At 36.3% G+C, this 18,804-nt stretch overlaps 3 protein-coding genes across 3 annotated transcripts; 2 read left to right on the forward strand and 1 right to left on the reverse strand.

Moving 5' to 3' along the window:
• The first annotated feature begins 3,207 nt into the window (after positions 1 to 3,207).
• LOC140013123 (uncharacterized) lies at positions 3,208 to 7,498 on the forward strand. Its single transcript, XM_072062228.1, has 5 exons — positions 3,208 to 3,487; positions 5,178 to 5,268; positions 5,461 to 5,528; positions 5,648 to 5,986; positions 6,601 to 7,498. Exons 2-5 carry the CDS (start codon positions 5,232 to 5,234, stop codon positions 7,219 to 7,221), a joined length of 1,065 nt encoding a protein of 354 aa, XP_071918329.1. The 5' UTR covers positions 3,208 to 3,487; positions 5,178 to 5,231; the 3' UTR covers positions 7,222 to 7,498.
• Positions 7,499 to 8,459: 961 nt separating this feature from the next.
• LOC113704807 (uncharacterized) lies at positions 8,460 to 11,367 on the forward strand. Its single transcript, XM_027226679.2, has 4 exons — positions 8,460 to 8,526; positions 9,621 to 10,192; positions 10,312 to 10,540; positions 10,667 to 11,367. The coding sequence occupies exons 2-4, from the start codon at positions 9,659 to 9,661 to the stop codon at positions 11,137 to 11,139; spliced, it is 1,236 nt and encodes a 411-aa protein (XP_027082480.1). The 5' UTR covers positions 8,460 to 8,526; positions 9,621 to 9,658; the 3' UTR covers positions 11,140 to 11,367.
• Positions 11,368 to 13,899: 2,532 nt separating this feature from the next.
• On the reverse strand, positions 13,900 to 16,091 carry LOC113703563 (cytochrome P450 76T24-like). The gene is made up of 2 exons (XM_027224962.2): positions 15,093 to 16,091; positions 13,900 to 14,731 (listed from the first exon to the last, which is right to left on the reverse strand). The coding sequence occupies exons 1-2, from the start codon at positions 15,987 to 15,989 to the stop codon at positions 14,126 to 14,128; spliced, it is 1,503 nt and encodes a 500-aa protein (XP_027080763.1). The 5' UTR covers positions 15,990 to 16,091; the 3' UTR covers positions 13,900 to 14,125.
• Positions 16,092 to 18,804: the final 2,713 nt, after the last annotated feature.

An 18,804-nucleotide genomic window follows, 5' to 3' on the forward strand; every position in this document is an offset into this window, starting at 1 on the left:
ATTTTTTGTTTCTTATCAAGTTTGCATTTCTATTTTCGATTCTCTTGGTTTCTTTCGAACTCCAAACTTTCTTTTTAAATTGCAATCTCTAAATCCCAAAACGTAAATTAAAATTTAAGTTCACAACGTCCAAATTCTCATAGACGTGAATTTTGTATAATTTCAAAATATTGTGATATTTTTGGGTTGGATTTAAGATTTTTTGGTAGATATAATTGAAATTGAGATGAAATTTATTTGTTTTAACTTATAATTCAAAAATAAATAATTTATTTTTAAAAATCCAAGTTATTCAAAAATAGTAAATTTTTCATCCTGTAAAGTATTAATTAGTCCATTACATGTCTTATTTTGTGCATATATATATTTATATAAATTATTTTTTTAAAAATTCATTGAACCAAGGTTGAATCGGTCCGACCGGTTGAACCTCGACCCTTTCACTTCACCGGTTCAATTAACGGTCCGGTTTTTAAAACATTGGTTATTTTTATCTTTTTACTCTTTTGCAGTAGCATATGATTAAATTTTGACCATTAGAAATGATATGCTGTTTACGCATTCCCAGCCTAGACGGCTCTACATGAGGCACCTTGCAAATTGTTGACTTTGATCATGTTTTTAACAAAGTGCTTTTGTCGATCAATGGAATGGAAATTGTTGCATTCCTTTTTGCTTAGAGGATGATCTAGCAGTTTTTGCTTAGACACATACATGCATCACCAATAGTTTTGAAATCATTAGCCTTTGAACGAGCAGGTATGGATTTTGTCATTCTTCGCAGCTATTGAAATATTTAAAAATGAATATATGGGTAGAAAAAAGATGGAAGATAGAGATTCGTCTCACATGCTTGCCAGAAATTTCTAATTTGTAAAACTTAAGCAAGACCATAAAAAAAATGAAGAAAGATATATGGTGGAGACTGAAGAGTCCTTTTATTCTTCTCTCGTGGTCTTTACGCTTTACTCTTGAACTGACTATTTACTTCTTCATAATTTAACCTGGAAGATTGTGGAAAGCATTTGTTGGAAATCTCAAATCTTGATATTAGTAAGATTTAAAAAAAGAGAAAAAACATATGGAACTTTCGAATTCCTGGACTTCAAGAATTGATGTGTATTAGTGTATGACCCTTTTAATTGTGAAACTAGAAACTAATAAGAATACCTTGGTAACTCATGGTAGACAACTTTTCAATTGGAAAATAGGAATGTTATAGACATTGTAATTTTAAATTTACTGAGTACTACTAGTCACAGTTTTCTCAAGTTTATCGTTATTCTATCTTCTTATCACTATATTTTAGATATCTGTAATCCCTAATTTTTAAACAGTTATACGAATCTTTAAAATCCCAAACAATGCACAGTAACAATTGAAAAAGTTTCTTATAAGATTGTAATTAATTGTAACGTCTGTGCATACTACTAGAATCATTTTTTCATTTATTGGTCTCCATTCTGAATTTCTCCACCTATGTTTCTGGCAATCCTTTGATCAGACATGCTATTCCAACTTGATAGATTACGCGCCAGTGAGGTCTGCCAGCGGTCTTCGAAGGTAGTGGAAATTTACTAAGCTATGGAACCCAAAATCAAATTAGAAAAAAGGCGTCAATTTGTGCTGTTGGTTACCTATGTCAACTTACTGTTAATAAGACGCTTCACCAGTAACTGATAGGTTATGAGTTCAAGCTCTGTTTTGAAACTCGAACCGGTCGGACCGGGAACCGGCCAGGTAGCCGGTCCGAGTCACATTTAAAAACCGGAAATTTAAAACCCGGTCAAAAACCGGTTTTTCCGGTTCAACAGTAATTTTTTTTAAAAAAAATTCAAATTTTTTCATATTATGTTTTGACCCCCTAAATTGTTAAAACTTATTGATATACCTCAAATATTTGATACTTTATAAATATTATCCTAAAATTTGATGTTATTTTTCAATTAAATTCATAATTTTAATTCTAAACTTGTTAATATTTATTAAATAATATAAATTGTTACTTGATTGTTCTAATTTCTTTGTATTTTTTTGTTAAATATATTTGAAACATCAAATATATATGAATATACCTTTATTAATATCAATATATTATTAGATATTATATATATAATATTTTAATTTTTAAATAATTTTTATTTATGACGTCATCCGATTCGACTCCTATCGACCCCCGGTCGAACCCATTGACTGACCCCTGACCTCGGCCGAGTCGCTATCCGGTCCGGTTCTGAAAACATAGAGTTCAAGTCATCAAGAGAATAAGTGGAAAACTACCGTTGATCCTTTTAAAAAGAAAAATGTCAACCTATTGGACTGCAGGTTTCTCCACAAATTGCACCGGTCTTCCATCCTCGTTCTATCTTTATACTCAAAATATTACTGATAATATCAGCACCTACTCAATACCCCAATTTATATCTATATATTAACAGTGTATATAAAATTAACTCTTTTCAAATATCAATTTTAATAGGTCAAAAGTGTAATATTTTTGAATTAAGCACTTCTTTCCCTGACACTCTTGTAGTTTAAAAAACTACATATAAGACCCTACACTATACATAAACTGTGAGTGTAAACTTTTTTTTTCCTTTTTACACAAACAAATTTACATGAATGTCATGTCATCACTGTTTAAATTTTAAATTCACCTTTTGTTCATATGTCATATATCTATACCTGTTACTATAAAAAATCTTTATATTAGCGGTGTATAAAATATTAATCCATAAATTAGAAGTATCAAAGTGACGAAAATCATTCTTCATAACAAAACTACATAAAATATGAAGATTACTTCTATTCAAAAACTGAAATTACCATAGTGGATAAGACACATAAATATAGAGTGAATTACTCTTTAGAGTGACAGGGTGTCGAGCCTGTGCAATAATAATTACCTACTCAAAAAAAAATACAAATTTTGTATATAGCGGTAAGTAGGGTCGAATCCACAGGGACTGGGGATAATTCGTTTCTTCTAAAGTTCAGTGCATGGGGGATTTTTGGAAAATATAAAATTACTGGCTTTGTTTGGACTGATAATATTTTGTTTTTTATATTCTGGAACAGTAAATTCACAATATTTTACAACTTTTCTTGACCGAATAATGCATCCAACTTTTTCAGACCCAAAACAGTAAAGCGCTTGAAAATTTTTCTGACCGTTGTCTTGTGTCAGGGAGAAGCCGACAAATTGGCCTAGTCCTTTACTCTTCTTCTTTACCCCCCTCTTCATCACCCCCAACCTCTACTGACATATCATTTATCTCAGCCGGTGGGTTTAGTAATTGTTCTGCCAAGCAAATGACCAGCAATTTGTGAAGTTTGCACTAACAAGAAGAACGGATCTGCATTAAAGCTGTCAAATTTGGCTTCGATTAAGCTTCAGCAGCGACACCAGCGGCTGTTGCCGGCGCTGATGCTTTCTATCTAGCCCCTACTATATTGTGTGCGTGGCTTCCAAATTTTGAGCCTCAAGGTACGTTTTCCCCCATTCTTGCAGATGAATATGGGATTTTTTCTTTCAAATTTCTTCTGGTCCATTCCAGTTTGCCATTATGTTAAGAAGCAAATGGGTATGTAGTGCCCGAGTCCTCTCTGTATTCTGTAATTAGCGTTCGGTAGCTCCACTGGCAAAATTAGCTTCCCTGCACAATCTGAAAATTGTGTAAACACGAATATGCAGCACTATTTGATTCGTCAATTTCTTTCACAGCGGCGGCCAATTCTTAACTCATTTTATTTATGAATTGGTATTTAATTCTTTATGCAAAAATTTTACTCATCCTAACATGCACAATTTCAATCCCGGATATAAAAGATGAATTCACGTGCCTCCATTTTAAATTTACACTTTCGACTCTCAATTTCATTTTCTAGTTAATACTAATGGTATGAGTCATTGCTGCGTTAACGGTATGAATTTAGACAGTAGGAACGTGAATTTAGGACTTTGTCTCTATATTTTATTATAAAACTAGTACACTGATCCCTTTTTATGGATAAAAAAAATTGGTTTCTTTTACCTAGTTGTTACCATCTCAAACTAGGTGGAAACATCAAAAACTCGTAAGACTTGTTGAAATCCAAATTCTAAGTCTACCGTCCAGCAGAGAAGATGCAGTGGTTCTTTTGTCCAGGCTCCAAGAAGAAATCCTGTGGAACTGCAGCCTGTCTTCTTTGTTGCACAAAATGTAACCTCAGATGATAATTTCATTCCTTAATTTCTACACAAAAAAAATTATTCATGCTCCATTTCCTTGAAGCCTTGATGTAGTACTATTTAAATTCTTGGCATGGAAAACTGTGGATAGATACTGAAGTGTAAGTTATATCTGTTTCACATTCATGATTCAAATTTATTCTCTTCACATTGCTGACCTGACAATGTCTAATAGAGTAAAATAATACCAAAAAAAAGTGGCCATTTTTCACCAGTTACCAGGTATGTGGGACAAAAGAAGGCCAGTTTAAAGGGGCCAATTGCTTTAAAAATATTCCCTAGCTTTTTGCTGCATAACGAAAAGTATTATAGAATGCCAGGATGGAGGAGCACTCTTGGTTTAAATTTCTTTCTAAGGTATATATGCCATAACAAATTTGTCCTAATTCCAAGTTGCATGACATATTTGAAATAAATCTAAATTTACATAGGAAAGTAAGTTCCTGATGCTTCTACTGCAATACAATCTGATAATATATGAAACTTGTGATCTCAATACAATCTATAACAAGTGTGGCCTTCTTTTTATTTTTTTTTTTTTTTGGATATGTAACATATATGTCTTGTTATCCAAGATTATTTGCACACTTTTAAAAAAATATATTAATATGTTAAAGGTAGACAGAAATGATAGAAGTATAGAACCATCCCCAAGTCCTTTGTTGTGAATCATCTGATTCAGCTCCTAAACATAAGTGAAGTGTCATTACTAGAGCATCCCAAGCGCAGTTGACGCAAAGGGTTATTGCCCAGGTTAATCCACGTAGCTGCATTTTGGATCCTAAGTTTCTTGATTTTTACCTTTCTATGTAGTCCACGATATAGAGTCTGCTGTCTCTGTCCAATTAAAGGCATCATAAAAACCTCTACTGGTATGTTAAAGGTTTTACTACGAACTATTCGTCACCAAATTCTCATTTTTTCTGCCCTTTTTTTTTTAAAACAGCCAGTTGGTGTGTGGCTCTTAGGTTCTGCCATTTTTCGTTGTATCCTGGTTTATATGCCACATAAGCGCCGTCGAGTACGAAAGAGTAGCGGTAAGACCTTCCTCGACATATAATTTTGGTTTCAGTTGCTATTATTTTCAGTTTCTATCCATTCGTTAATGATCTCATAATATGTTCACCCAAAAATTGTGCACTTGGGCTTGCTGACAGCTTTGAATGCCTATTTGTCTTCATTAATGGAACCAAATTTACTACCATTGCGTATGTTTCACTTTTATGCAGTCCAGCAAGCACATTCCGAGAGCGGTTCAAACGATTTGGCTGCTTGTGCGAGAAACTATTTCGTAAAGGTATGCAAACGGTTCCTACTTCCTACTATGAAGTACCAGCACCCATTTGTCTCTATTATGTGTTTCCTTGTACAATCTAAATGTTATTTACTATGGATTATTCTGGTTTATTGCATTAGATGAATGATGAATCTGAAGTGGCCGATTGGAAAAATCACCCTACGCTTGAGTCAACTTTCGTTGCAACACTTGTAGAGTGGCACAGGAATGGTGCTTGGGACAAGCACCAAAAGGGGAGGTCAAACTGGCACCATCTTAGCCTACACATGAACGACAAGTGCCACGTCAATTTGAGGTGGGAACAGTACCGTTCAAAATTCTATAGGCTGGAATCCGAGTGGAAGTGTTTCGTCCGCTTATCGGGGATGTCCCAAACCATAGCTGAGACGGGAGTTGGGTTTAATTCAGAGCTTCTATGCTTTCAGGCTACGAAGGAAAAATGGAGCGCTCTAAAGCGGGTAAACTTTTTCAATGTCTCTATTAATTGTATCTCAAAATGCCCTTAGGCTTCGATAGATATGTTTCCCTGTGTTTTTATGTGATATATTATGGAATATTGAGCCGTCACTGCTTCAGGGTCGCTGAAACTTTGACTTATGTAATATTTGGTCTAGTGTTTTATGACTTTCATTGCTGCCGCACTAGGTTGATAGTATTGATGTGCACTTTAAGGCTTCCCCCCTATGTTTGGAGGCTACTTTATTAATCTTGTAGAGTACCATTGCCCCCTAAATGTAATTGAGAGGGGAGGACAAATTCCTATGCATTGATTAGGTTGGTACAGTAATAATTTAAGGTGATTATTGGCCTGGTCTGTGTAATTTAATTGTGGCCGACTTATGCTTCATTGTTGGCCTACGTATCTGATACTACTGGCTTGGATTGACTGCTGTGTAATGCTATAGGTATATGTCTTTCATTTCTGGCCTTATCACGATTGATTGCTGGCCTGGTGATGTGTAATCTCTTTATTTGAAATTCCTTGCTTTAGTAGTACACAACAAGAATGCTTTTTATATAAACCGTATCAGCTTGTCCAGTTGAACTAGTTGGCATTTCACATGGATTGCAGGAAAACAAATTCTATGGGAGGTTCAAAGAAGGCCGCAGCTGCGGTTGCTTCTATGAATTGGGAGAAATTCTAGAGAGCCGAACAGCCACCGGAAAGCATGCCTATTCGTCTGCTCAGAGTGATGTCCACCACTCTCCTTATTCTGCTGAAAAGACCACCGCGGCCGCATCAAGGCGTAAGGGGAAGGCAAAGGTTGATGGACCAACCTCAGACTTTTGGGGGGAGGATGTTTACATTCCAGTGCGGGATGAAGAAGTTGAATTCGTTGCTAGTAGGCCGGGTAAACGCCCAGTATCGAGTCGGGGGACATCATCCTACGATGGTTCAAGGAGCACTAAGTCTCAGAAGACCGGGGAAGCTCTACGAGACGCAGCAACGAACATCGGCAAGCTGTCCATGATCAAAATTGAGGAAAACACTAGACGAAATGACTGGTGCGTAGCGGCGCTAAAAGTTTGGGACAAATGCTACCCAAGACATGAGCCCGTTGAACTGTGGTCCCGGAAACGTCTTGCTTGCATGAAAGAGTTTGAAAATTCCGAGAGGTGGTGCCACATGTTTCTCCAGTCGGATGAAGGCTTCCAATATTGGTATGCTGATACCATTCTTGATCTGAAATAGTTGCTGCATAGGCAACTATAACTGCAGTTTCGTTTATGGTGCCTTACTGGACATCTAATGGAAATTTGGCTGGGTTCTATAACTGTGTCTTGGAGGACCAATTTTGGATTGCTTGTCTATGACTAAAAATTCCCAGTCTTGCGGATATTATATGTACTTTGCTTGACAATTGACTTAGACTTGGATTAGGTCTGTATTTGAGACACTAACTTTCCTGCGGCTTATGAACATTCTGTATTGCTTAGCTTTGAATGCCTATTTGTCTTCACTTTCTTCATTTATGTGGAATTTTCTTCATTTTCTTCAATTATATTAGCTATTAAAAATGTTAGATAGTTTCTTTATGCGCAGGGAGTCTGGATGGCCCCTTAGTTGATTGGCATTGGTTTATTGGCCAATTGATTAATGCTGGCTTTAGTGGTTATTTAAATGCTAGCTATTTAAATGCTGGTTATTTAAATGCTGGCTACTCTTGTGGTTATTTAAATGCTGGCTTTAGTACAGCTCTCACATTCTGGTTCGTTTCTTATTGTTGTGAATCAAAAGCAAGCATTTGTATATATGTATATATATAGGACCAATATTTATAAATATAAAGTTCCTATGCCTTAACATGTCTACGCAGCTGTGTGTATAAAGTTTGTACATTTACAAAAGATAGATTCCAGCCGGGACTTTCAATTCAATGTGACTACAATGGTGCCTTACTGACACCCACTAACTGACTACTCTTTTTTTCAAATAGCATATGACACTACTCCTCTCATTCAAATACTACAGGCCCACGCCTGAACATGCGGGCAGCATTTCACATGGACTACTACTATGCTAGATTCTTTTCCTTCTTTTGATTGCTGGGGGATATTGCAGTGCTTGGCCGATAGCTTATTTGCAGGAAACGGCACATGGGTAACACAATAGTTCACGGGATATTCGGACACGCCTTTAACATATTCAATGCCCCTTTAAGTAAAAATCACTGCTGTCTTCGCGTGCTTATTTGTCCGAGCATCAGTGATCTATCAATCAAAAATAAGCTACGGACATGCAATGCATTATTTGGCTGCAGCTTTTTTTTATGAACAAGTGGCTGCAGCTATTTCACCATGTCTACAGTCGGTAGATGAAATTGGTTGGTTCCCATGAGAGCTGTCAAATTTCTATAAAGCCATAAGTTCATCAGTGTGTACAAGACTTCCTATATCGAACTACTAGCTTCAGAAACCGAGGCAGTGTTGAAGCCATAGGCATTCTGGTACATCCCCGGCCTTATTGCTCCTGTAACTAGCGCTTGCCATAGCCCAGGTTATATCTCTCATTTATAATGTTATATCTCTTATTTTGGGAATTACAAGAATATGTGAGTCTCAAAATAATGTGTTTTTTATATAAAGTTCCTACCTCATTCCCGTCCATATTATATACTTATTTTGAGCATATCTTTGTTAAAAATTCCCTAGTGAACTACCAGTATGTTGCTTCCATTAGTATGTTAGTTATTTTAGTAACTGTTTGTATAAATGTAAATCTTCCAACCAAGCTACCTCTAGTCTTAACTACGAAATTTTTCTTGTAGTACATATATACATACATATATATGTATACTTCACTGTTGGTATATTATGAGTTGATATATTAGCTAAGGTATAGTAGCTAAGCTATTAAAACTATTACATTTGGTATATTACTGTAAAAACTAGTTGTGCTTATTTTTACTATTAAAAAATATTAGCCTAATGGTATATTAGGTAAGCTCTTAAAAATATTAGCTAAGGTATATTACTATATCAATTACTTTTGCTTACTTTTACTTTTAAAAAATATTACCTAAGGTATATTAGGTAAGCTATCTTTTAATAGTAAAAATTACTTTGGTTATTTTTACTATTAAAAACTATCAATCAAGGTATATTAGCTAAGCTATTAAAAATATTAGCTAAGCTATCTTTTACCATAAAAATTACTTTTGGTTATTTTTACTATTAAAAACTATTAGCCCAGTCGTATATTAGCTAAGCTAAGATATATTACCTAAGCTATTAAAAATATCTTGCTAAGGTATATTACTATAAAAACAGGATTTTGGTTATTTTTACTATTAAAAAATATTAGCCTAATGGTATATTAGCTAAGCTATTAAAAATATTAGCTAAGGTATATTACTATAACAATCAGTTTTGGTTTTTTCTACTATTAAAAAATATTAGCTAAGGTATATTACCTAAGCTAGGGTATATTACATTTCTAAACTCTTAAAAATATTAGCTAAACTAGACAAATTTATTAGCAACAGGTATATTAGCTAGGCAATAGGTATATTACTGCATGAAATTTGTTGATGTTATAGCTAACTTTGGAGTCATCCGTTCAGTAGATTAGCTAAAGTTTCGTTTGGACAGGTGGTGTACCAGGTTTCATCGGCAGCCAAAATACAAATATGGATAACAGTTGGAATAATTGGGGATCATCTTCGAATAATGCTGATGATGATGACGACGACTGGCAACTCATCCAATGGGCGACGGTTATTCTATTCAACCCTGTGGCTGAACGTCTAGCAGGATATATATTGCCTCTACCGTGCAGAAATAGCATGTTATCTGGCCGGGCGTATGTGGCCGAAGTGATTAATGGTCATCCTGCAAGAGTACTTGAGAACTGTAGAATAACGGTGGATAGCTTCATGCGCTTATGTGACATTCTTGTGAGTGGAGGATATGTACCGCAAAATCCCCAGAAAAGAGTCCTCATAGAGGAAGCAGTGTGCATGACATTAGTTATGTTAAGCCACAATCATCGAATGCGGTGCCTGGCTGAACGATTCCAACATTCCCCGGAGACCATCTGCCGAAACATTCATGAGGTGTTACGGGGGCTTTGTGAGTTGGGAAAAATTCTCATTCGTCCAAGAGGACAGAACGAAGTGCATCCTAAGATTTACACTGATCGGAGATTTGCCCAGTGGTTTACGGTAAAGTAGTATAAAGTATTGCTTACCCTTTGGTTCCAACACGCTGTGCATTAATATCCAATTATCGTGTCAAATTTCATTATGCATTTACCAACTAACTAACTTATCAAATGTTCAAGAATGCTGTAGGTGCATTAGATGGTACACATGTTCCAGCACATCCGCCACCTGGACAGCAAACGGCGTACACGAATAGGCATGGACAAGCAACTCAAAATGTACTAGCCATTTGTGATTTTGATATGCGCTTTTCATATATTTATGCTGGTTGGGAAGGAAGCGCCCATGATGCACGTGTCTTGGACGGAGCACTAACAGGACCTACACATTTTCCGATGCCCCCTCCAGGTGCATGACAATATTTTTATAAATTTTTGTCCAATTATGTGCTTGCCACTGTATGTGAGTGAATGACTAAAGAAATCGTAGTGTGTACTTACTTATTTTTTACCTTTATTCCATTTTATTTTGTAGGAAAATACTACCTTGTGGACTCGGCATATAGAAATGTTCCTGGATTTCTTGCACCTTATCGTGGAACACCTCGACAACCTGCACAGGGTCGGCGTGGGTGTTCCTCCCCGAAGCAACTTTTCAATACTCATCACTCATCACTTAGAAATGTAATTGAGAGATGCTTTGGGGTGCTTAAAAGGAGATTCACCATCCTACGCGGTCCTGTACCTAATTTTTATATGAGTACACAAATAAATGTGGTGATAGCTTGCTGCACTCTACACAATTTCATACGGGACGAATTACCAGATGATGACATATTCAATGATCATGAGCAAGAGATGGATATCGAAGGAGAAGGTGGGGTCCCACCAATGCCAGAAATTCAACCCCTAAGTGCCTCGCAAGAAGAGGTCAATGAATGGCATGAAATGAGAGATGCAATGGCAAATGGAATGTGGAATGCGTATCGGAGTGCGAGGCGAAGGTGAGGGATTAGAAGCGAATGACTACTGTGTGTTACTACTAGTGTGATGCGAATAAGGTTAATCCAAGTACTACTGCATCATTTTAAATTCCGCAAAATTTGCTTGTTTGTGTCATGTCTGTATGTTTCCTAATTCCTTTATGCTTGCTTCACAAGTGTGAGACCACGTCTCTGTATTGAAAGTACTGTAATCTATATTTAATTTGGTATATCATAATTTTATGAAGAACTATTTCGTCGCCGCAAAATAAAATCACATAATATCAACTTTCATTCAAAGAGGTTGCAATTTGAGGTGAATAATGTGATATAACCAAAAAAGCGGTGTTTAGAAAAAATTTAATACTTGCAGAATAGAATATATATTATCCAAACGCGAATCCTATATTGTATTCTCATTAAATCGACTATCCATACGGGATTGAGTTATTCTTATTCGGTCAGACTATTTGACCGAATAATCACAAATTATTCAATGGAATACTCATAATCCATACACAACCACTAATTAACTAACTAATGAAACAACTAAAAGAAATAAATAAGAATTAATCAATAATCAATACGACTCTAACCAAAGGTGTATCTTTTCAGACACGGTCCATTCAACTGATCATCGATGCAAAGATAATTCAATTACTCATTACTAGATTAGTTATAGTTGTCATACACGCGATGAACAACCAACCTTTCCTTAATTTCTCGATAATTAAGGTACGACCGTTAACTATTTCTCTAACCAAGAAATAACCCTAGGTACGACCGTAGGATTTAATTACTCGATTGCATTAATAATTAGAAAAGCCCAATCCTAACCAACAAACACGCTACGAGGGTTTGTTTAAGTTAGATCATACGTTTCCCTAACATGAAACCAATCACGCTAGTCGCCACTGGTATTAATCAATTGAACAATTACGGATTCAATCAATTAATTTGGCATTAGATCATTAGGTTAATTCGAATATCGGGCCCTTGACAGTCAAATAACATAACAAGCATAAGCAATTAAATCAGGAAACGTACAAATACCAATGAATAAAAGAAATAAATAAAATTAATTCGATCTCACAGATATTTGGAACCGCGCCTTCAAGTTGACCTTCGACTAGAAAAACTTAGCCACGTCTCATGAGAAAATCTCCACGTAATTTAACTGAGGTCCCGGCCATCAAAGGAACCAAGAAAGAATAAAACTAAACTATGCTAAAAACTCTCTGTAGCCTTTCTTACGATTGTCCTTATATAGCCAAAAGGAAATTACTAAAACTATCTATCCAGTGGTCCCCACGAGTAAGGAACAAAAACAACCCTATGCACGTTTGTTTCCTTTCAATTTAAATGACTAATGCCTTTCTTCTCTCCGTGGTCCCCGCACAAATTGAGAGTCCAATTCCCACAAGTAAGCTCCAGCCGAATTTTTCTCTTTTCGTTTCCTCTTGCTCCTCAAAGACTTCAACTCCTAATCAGCAAAAAGGAAATGCCCTCCGTCTGCTTTGTGAAGCTTGTTTGGAGTCTCTCACATGTGTAGCAACTTTCTCCAATAGTCCCCCTTTTTAACACTTTTTAATTCCATTTCCTGTAGATAGGTCCAAATATCAAATATAAGTATATATTAATAAATTAAAACAATATTTGGCAAGATCAAGGAGAAAATTAATAATAAAATAACCGACAATTAACACCCCATCATAGAGCCTTGTTGTTTAATATCTTTAATGTAATGCATAGACCCTAATGTGGTTAACAAATAAGTTTTGTCTTTATATTAGAGTACCATAGGCATATCAAGTCCTTGAGTACAATATGGAAACGCTTACCACCTTCACATAGAATGCCTATACAAGTTGGTTTAGTTGACAACAACGAACTACTTTCTTACAAGAGATCATATGTTCGAATTTCACTGTCGATGTAAGGGCAACGTTAATAGGAAATCTGTAAGAATCTCTGAAAACGACTTGAGATTCCGGAGGCATGTGTAGGAATAACAATAAAGAGAACACTATGAAATAGCTGCAAAACTAACTAGAAAAAGGCTTAAAATTGTGATTACAAATCACTTTCCTTAAGATTTTATTCGTTCATTATAATATGCAAAAGACCAAAGACGAATATCCTTAGGATAAAATGAAGTTTCGTTGCAAAAACTCTGCACTAAGTTGTTACAACCGCCAAAGAACAAAGAAGAGAAGAGTAGAAAATTTTCGAGATTTATAGACCTTAATTCTGTAGCAAAAAGACCTTAAACTGATCCATGTGTAGAATTTCATATCCCTTAGATGGTTATTAAATGTTAGAAATTTGTCTGGAGATGCATCCCTTCAAATGGCGATTGAATCATTTGAAACTCGAAAGGTTGCAAGCACAATTGCACAAAGCTGCTAGGCATGACCTTTGAAATTTTCAATAATTGAAAATTTCTTCAATCGCATGTCCTGTCCTGTAGCAATGACCGAAGCCGAATCCATCCAAACTTTATGAAAAAAAAAAAAGCTTGACAGCAAGGGTAGTCAGATCTCTTTCCCTCTCTCCCACTCGTGTAAAGAAATCAGAATCCACTGCGTTTTACTGAGACACAAACAAATACTAAATGTTTACCATTGCTGCTGACACTAAGCTTTAAAATTTGTTTGGTATTGGTAGCAAAATTTTGTTCCTGTACTCATTCAATTAAGTATTCAAGAAGGTTCCCCGATTATTGGTATTGTTTTTTGGGAAAGCTTGTAAAAAGAAACTGGGAGGAGTAAAAAAAATTCATAAGTAGGGTCTAAATATTACAAAATTTATAAATGAAGTATGAATTACTATTTATAAATTATACAAATATTTTTATTGTAGATAAAATTATAAATTTATCCTAATGTGCACAGACTAGCACTTGTTTACGAACATAATTCTTATATAGACTCTCAATATCCATTAGAATCACAAGTAATGCTTTCTCTAATCATCTGAAATGATTAGGCCTACAAATTATTGGATCGCACTCACAGCTTAACTGGAATAGCCTCCAGAGGCAAAGCCTTTGGAACTGACAACCCAAATTTTTCATCCATGTCCAAATCTTCTGGTTTCATTCCCTCTTCAAGTTTCCAGTCAATGTTGTGAATGAAAGCAGCTAGCATCAGGTGTACCATCCGATAAGCCAGAGGCAATCCTGGACATATTCTCCTCCCTGCACCAAAGGGAATGAGCTCGAAATGCTGGCCTCTTGCATCAATGTCCCTGTCTAAAAATCGCTCTGGCTCAAAAATCTCAGGATCTGACCACGTTGTCGGATCTCTACCCGAAGCCCACGCATTGATAAGTACTTGTGTGTTCTTTGGCACTATGTAACCATTGATTTCTACATCCTCGTTTGCTTTGTGAGGAACAAGTAATGGTGCTGCAGGGTGTAGCCGAAAGGTTTCTTTGATTACTGCTTGCAAGTAAGGGAGCCTCGAGATATGTGATTCTTGGACTACTTCCTCCTGTCCAATGATTTCCTTGAGCTCCGCTCTAGCTTTAGCAAACTTATCAGGGCTGCGTAGTAACTCTGCCATTGCCCATTCCACAGTGGTTGAAGTAGTGTCTGCTCCTGCCACAAATAGATCCTAATACAAACCATAGTTAGAATGATGTCAAGCCAACAGATTTCCAGAACTTTTACCCATATGGTGTGAGATTTAGTTAGATTCATCGTGCAAAGTGCAAGATATCTGGCCTGGACTTTACCAATCTAAGTATCTTACAAGCCATGTATTAGCAGTCATTCTACAGCTAAATTGGAAATTTTTTTATGACTATCAACGCATGCATGTGAGCTTGCCATCTGTTTTCTTAGGACCTTCAGCAGAGAAAAAACTTCCATTCCACTGAAAAGCTAATGCACAGAATCAGCCCTAGGGCCAAGGTTAATGAAATTACAAGAAATCTCAAGTACATATAGACAAAAGTTTTGGACTTAACACTTACCAAAAGCAAATGTTTGAGATCATTGCGGCCGAACTCAAACTCATTCTTTATGCTATGATCCAAGAGTGCTTCCAACAGATCATTCTTCTTAGCCTCTGATGTACCTCTGACTTGTAGCCGTTCATTAATGATATCATCAAAAATATCAAACAACTTTTGGAAATAGAACTTGGCGTCCCTCATGATGCCCTGGGGATCAATCACCCGTAGAACTGGAAAGTAATCTGAGAGAGTAAAAGCGCCAACATTTTTCATCACCCTCCACACAATCTCTTGGAGTTCTTGAGACGAATCAGAATCATAGTCGGCAAAATCTTTAGAAAATAGAGTCCTGGATATTAAGTTCAGAGAGGTTGTGAAGGCTGCATCACCAACATTCACAGCTTTCCTGCTAACGCTGGACCTATGCAAATAATGGCGTAATTCTTGAAGCTTTTCTTGACGAAGGCCTTGGCTGGTATCGAGTCTTTGTGTTGCAAAGATATTCTCTTTGCACATCTTGCGAAGGTTCCGCCATTGGCTGGACACAGGCAGCCAGACCATAGACACCATGTGGTGATCAAGTGTATGAGCTGCACCCGTGACTGATCGGCCCGAAAACATCTGGTCATATTTTTGTAGCACTTCTCTTGCAACATTTGCAGATGATACGACTACGGTTGCTTTGCTTCCTAGCTTAAGAGACATCAAAGGTCCATAAGTTTTAGACAGTTTTGCATATGATTGATGAGGATTTTGGCCAACCTGATGGAGATTACCGATGATTGGAAACGAATAGGGCCCCGGAGGAAGTCTGGTGGCTGATTTTCGGGACCTTAAATTTGATGTCAGCAGATAGAAGCATGCCCAGATGACAAAATAGAGTACAAGGTAAGACACTATAGTATCCATTAGCATTTCTTTCTCTTTTTCCCCCTCTTCCTATTTGTTGGCGTAATTAAATCAAATTTCTTTAACACTACAATAATTTGCACTCTCTTGAGCTCTATGTTTTTGCTCTTTCAGGTCACACATTTATATAGATGTAAACCATGAAAGCCACGTCAGAGATGATGTTAGAAGCTCATGTACGTAGAATTAATTTATAGTTTCGTTAATATTTGATTGAGTTCGAATCTTATTTATAAAATATATTAATGGAGTCTGAACGTCAAATATTCGACTCGATTTAGCTCGTCAAAAACTCTACCCGCACTATCAATGAATTGACATTAGGTCGCCTGCTCCACAAATTGATGTACCGTTGCAGTTCCTAAATTAAAAAAAAAAAAAAAGTGTAAATTTCTTTTACCGACGAAGAAGGCTGGAGACCTGACTGGTTGAGCCAAATTCCTAAATAATGTAATATAATTATACATCAATTAATATAAAAAGAACAATAATCGAACCGCACCAAATCTCAATACTTATCCATTGCGCAACCGAAGATTTTGTAAGTCAGAGCTCGCGACTCTCAACTCTCAACTACACCGGGACGTCATGCGGAGCCGTGTCCGCTGGGAGTCTGGGACTGCGCATGTAGGCCTCCGGGCCGTTAATTTGGACCTGAGGTTAAGAGAGGTAGCCTTATCATTTTAACATTAATTTGTAGTAAAAATAAAATATTGATTATAGCATGATCGTGAACATCTTTTCTACTGTTCGAAAAAGGACAAAAAGGCTGTACATCAAGTTTGAAACAGTGATGAACTAATGGGAAAAATCATGGTTGCCAAGCAGATGCCCTGCACTCGGACCTTTTCTTGTGAATGACACTTTTGTTTCTGACACGGCAGCCGGACAGTACTAGGTTCTGTTCCATATCAACTTCCTTGCAACTAAGGGCATCCACAGAGCGGTGTACTGGGGGCAATGCCGCTCCATGACACGACTTTCATTGGAGTCGTGTCATGAATATTACACGCATCATATCCATTATGATGTGGGATCAGCACCAGCAACGGAAAGCCAGGCAACGGAAGCTCCATCTATGATGCGTGTAATCCATTAAGCAATATAATTTTTTATTTTGTACCTTTTAAATATAAAATTTTTTTTAAAAAATATTTATATGCATGGGGCTTAATTAAACTCAACAAGATTTCGAGCCTCATACATATATATATATATATATATACTTGAGATTGTGTAGCTATTCAACTGCTCAAACTTGGTTAAAGTGAGCTTAACCTTTGGTCGAACAAATTCGAAAAAACTCGATTGAACTCGACGTGTTTATAGTCTTTTAAGTACCCCAGACAATGACACGGGCAGAGGTGCATAAATCCTTCGGAACGTTTAATCCCCTGCAACAGATACTTACTGATCTCAATATCTACTTCATCATATATGACACATGAGCACGAAATCTACTCATCCTATTTCTCATATCTAGTACACAAGACAAGGGGAGTGTATGCTTAAGTTGAATTTTTTTTCCCTTTTTGTGAGTGGGAAGTCTTGAATTCGAGATCTCTCACTTATATTCCCTCCTCTACCACACCAACTCTTCCCTCCCTCCGCTTAAGTTGAAGTTGATCGAGGCAAAAAAAAAAAAAAAAAGGTTCCAATTGATCTAAGTTAATATGGAGACAAAACAGAAGAATGAAAGGCCATGACACGTGAAACAAATAAAAAAGGCAATTATTGATTATGAACCGCCTTTCTTTGGTGTCTGAACCAAAAGTAAGACAAAATGTCACCCCTTTATGAAAATGTCAAGACGTGGTTTGGAACACGGTCTATCCATGTTAATGTAGCCAAACTCAGTGGAGAACGAAGACTTTTTCTTTTTGCTTTTTGAAGGAGAAGAATGAAGACGCAAACACGTTGTTGAAATATCAATGGTTCGAGTTGTCTACTACTGCTCCTAGCCTCCTCCCTCATTAGTTGATATTTCAAAGGGACTTTACCTTGAATGAAAGAACACAAATGTGATTCACGAAGGTTTGATTACCAAATTGCCTCCCAATGGCATGTTTCGACTTTGTTTAGATGATGAAGATGTGATGGTAGGTTATATGTTCTATACAAATATTACCAGGAGATAAAGTTGTAACTAAAGTTGGTCATTGTGATTCAAGTATAGAACGCATCATTTATTGGATCCGCAATAAAGGATTCATAGATAAAACACCTTTCGCCAAAATATGATTCGAGATGCAAATTATTGCATTGAGAGTAGGACGCTTCTTTTCAAGAAAGTGGGACACTTTTTACAGCTCTTTAGAATTAGGACCGTTTAATATCCAATAAATTATTGCAGTAAAATACACCCAATTTATGTCTTTGTTGACTGCTGCATTTCCACATTTGATCAACGATGCAATAATCTTTCATGCTTTGTACCGAAATTAACTGTTCAAATGCGTTATATTGAATTTTAAACTTTTTTTTTTTTTTGTTAATGGAATGTAAAGGCTTATGCTTACCTTTTAGTTCAATGAATATCTGTTGTTCCGTTGGCTGTCATTGCAATTGTTATATTCTTAAGTTTCAATTCCGTTATCCGAGCTGAGGACTATATTAGCAATCAATTCTTTTTTTTTTAGAGAAAAAAAAAGCATCTTTAAAAAAAAGCATTAAGAATGAAATTCTAACTGAATATTATGGTTGCAAATGAGTCAAGTCGAGTCGAACTTGAACCCAATCAAATTGAGTTTCGACTTAATTTTACTAGTTCGAACTCGATGAGCTTTCAATGTAAAGCTCGATCTCAGTTGCAAATTCAAGC

Source organism: Coffea arabica, chromosome 8e, assembly GCF_036785885.1.
Source record: "Coffea arabica cultivar ET-39 chromosome 8e, Coffea Arabica ET-39 HiFi, whole genome shotgun sequence".
NCBI classification, from domain to species: domain Eukaryota; kingdom Viridiplantae; phylum Streptophyta; class Magnoliopsida; order Gentianales; family Rubiaceae; genus Coffea; species Coffea arabica.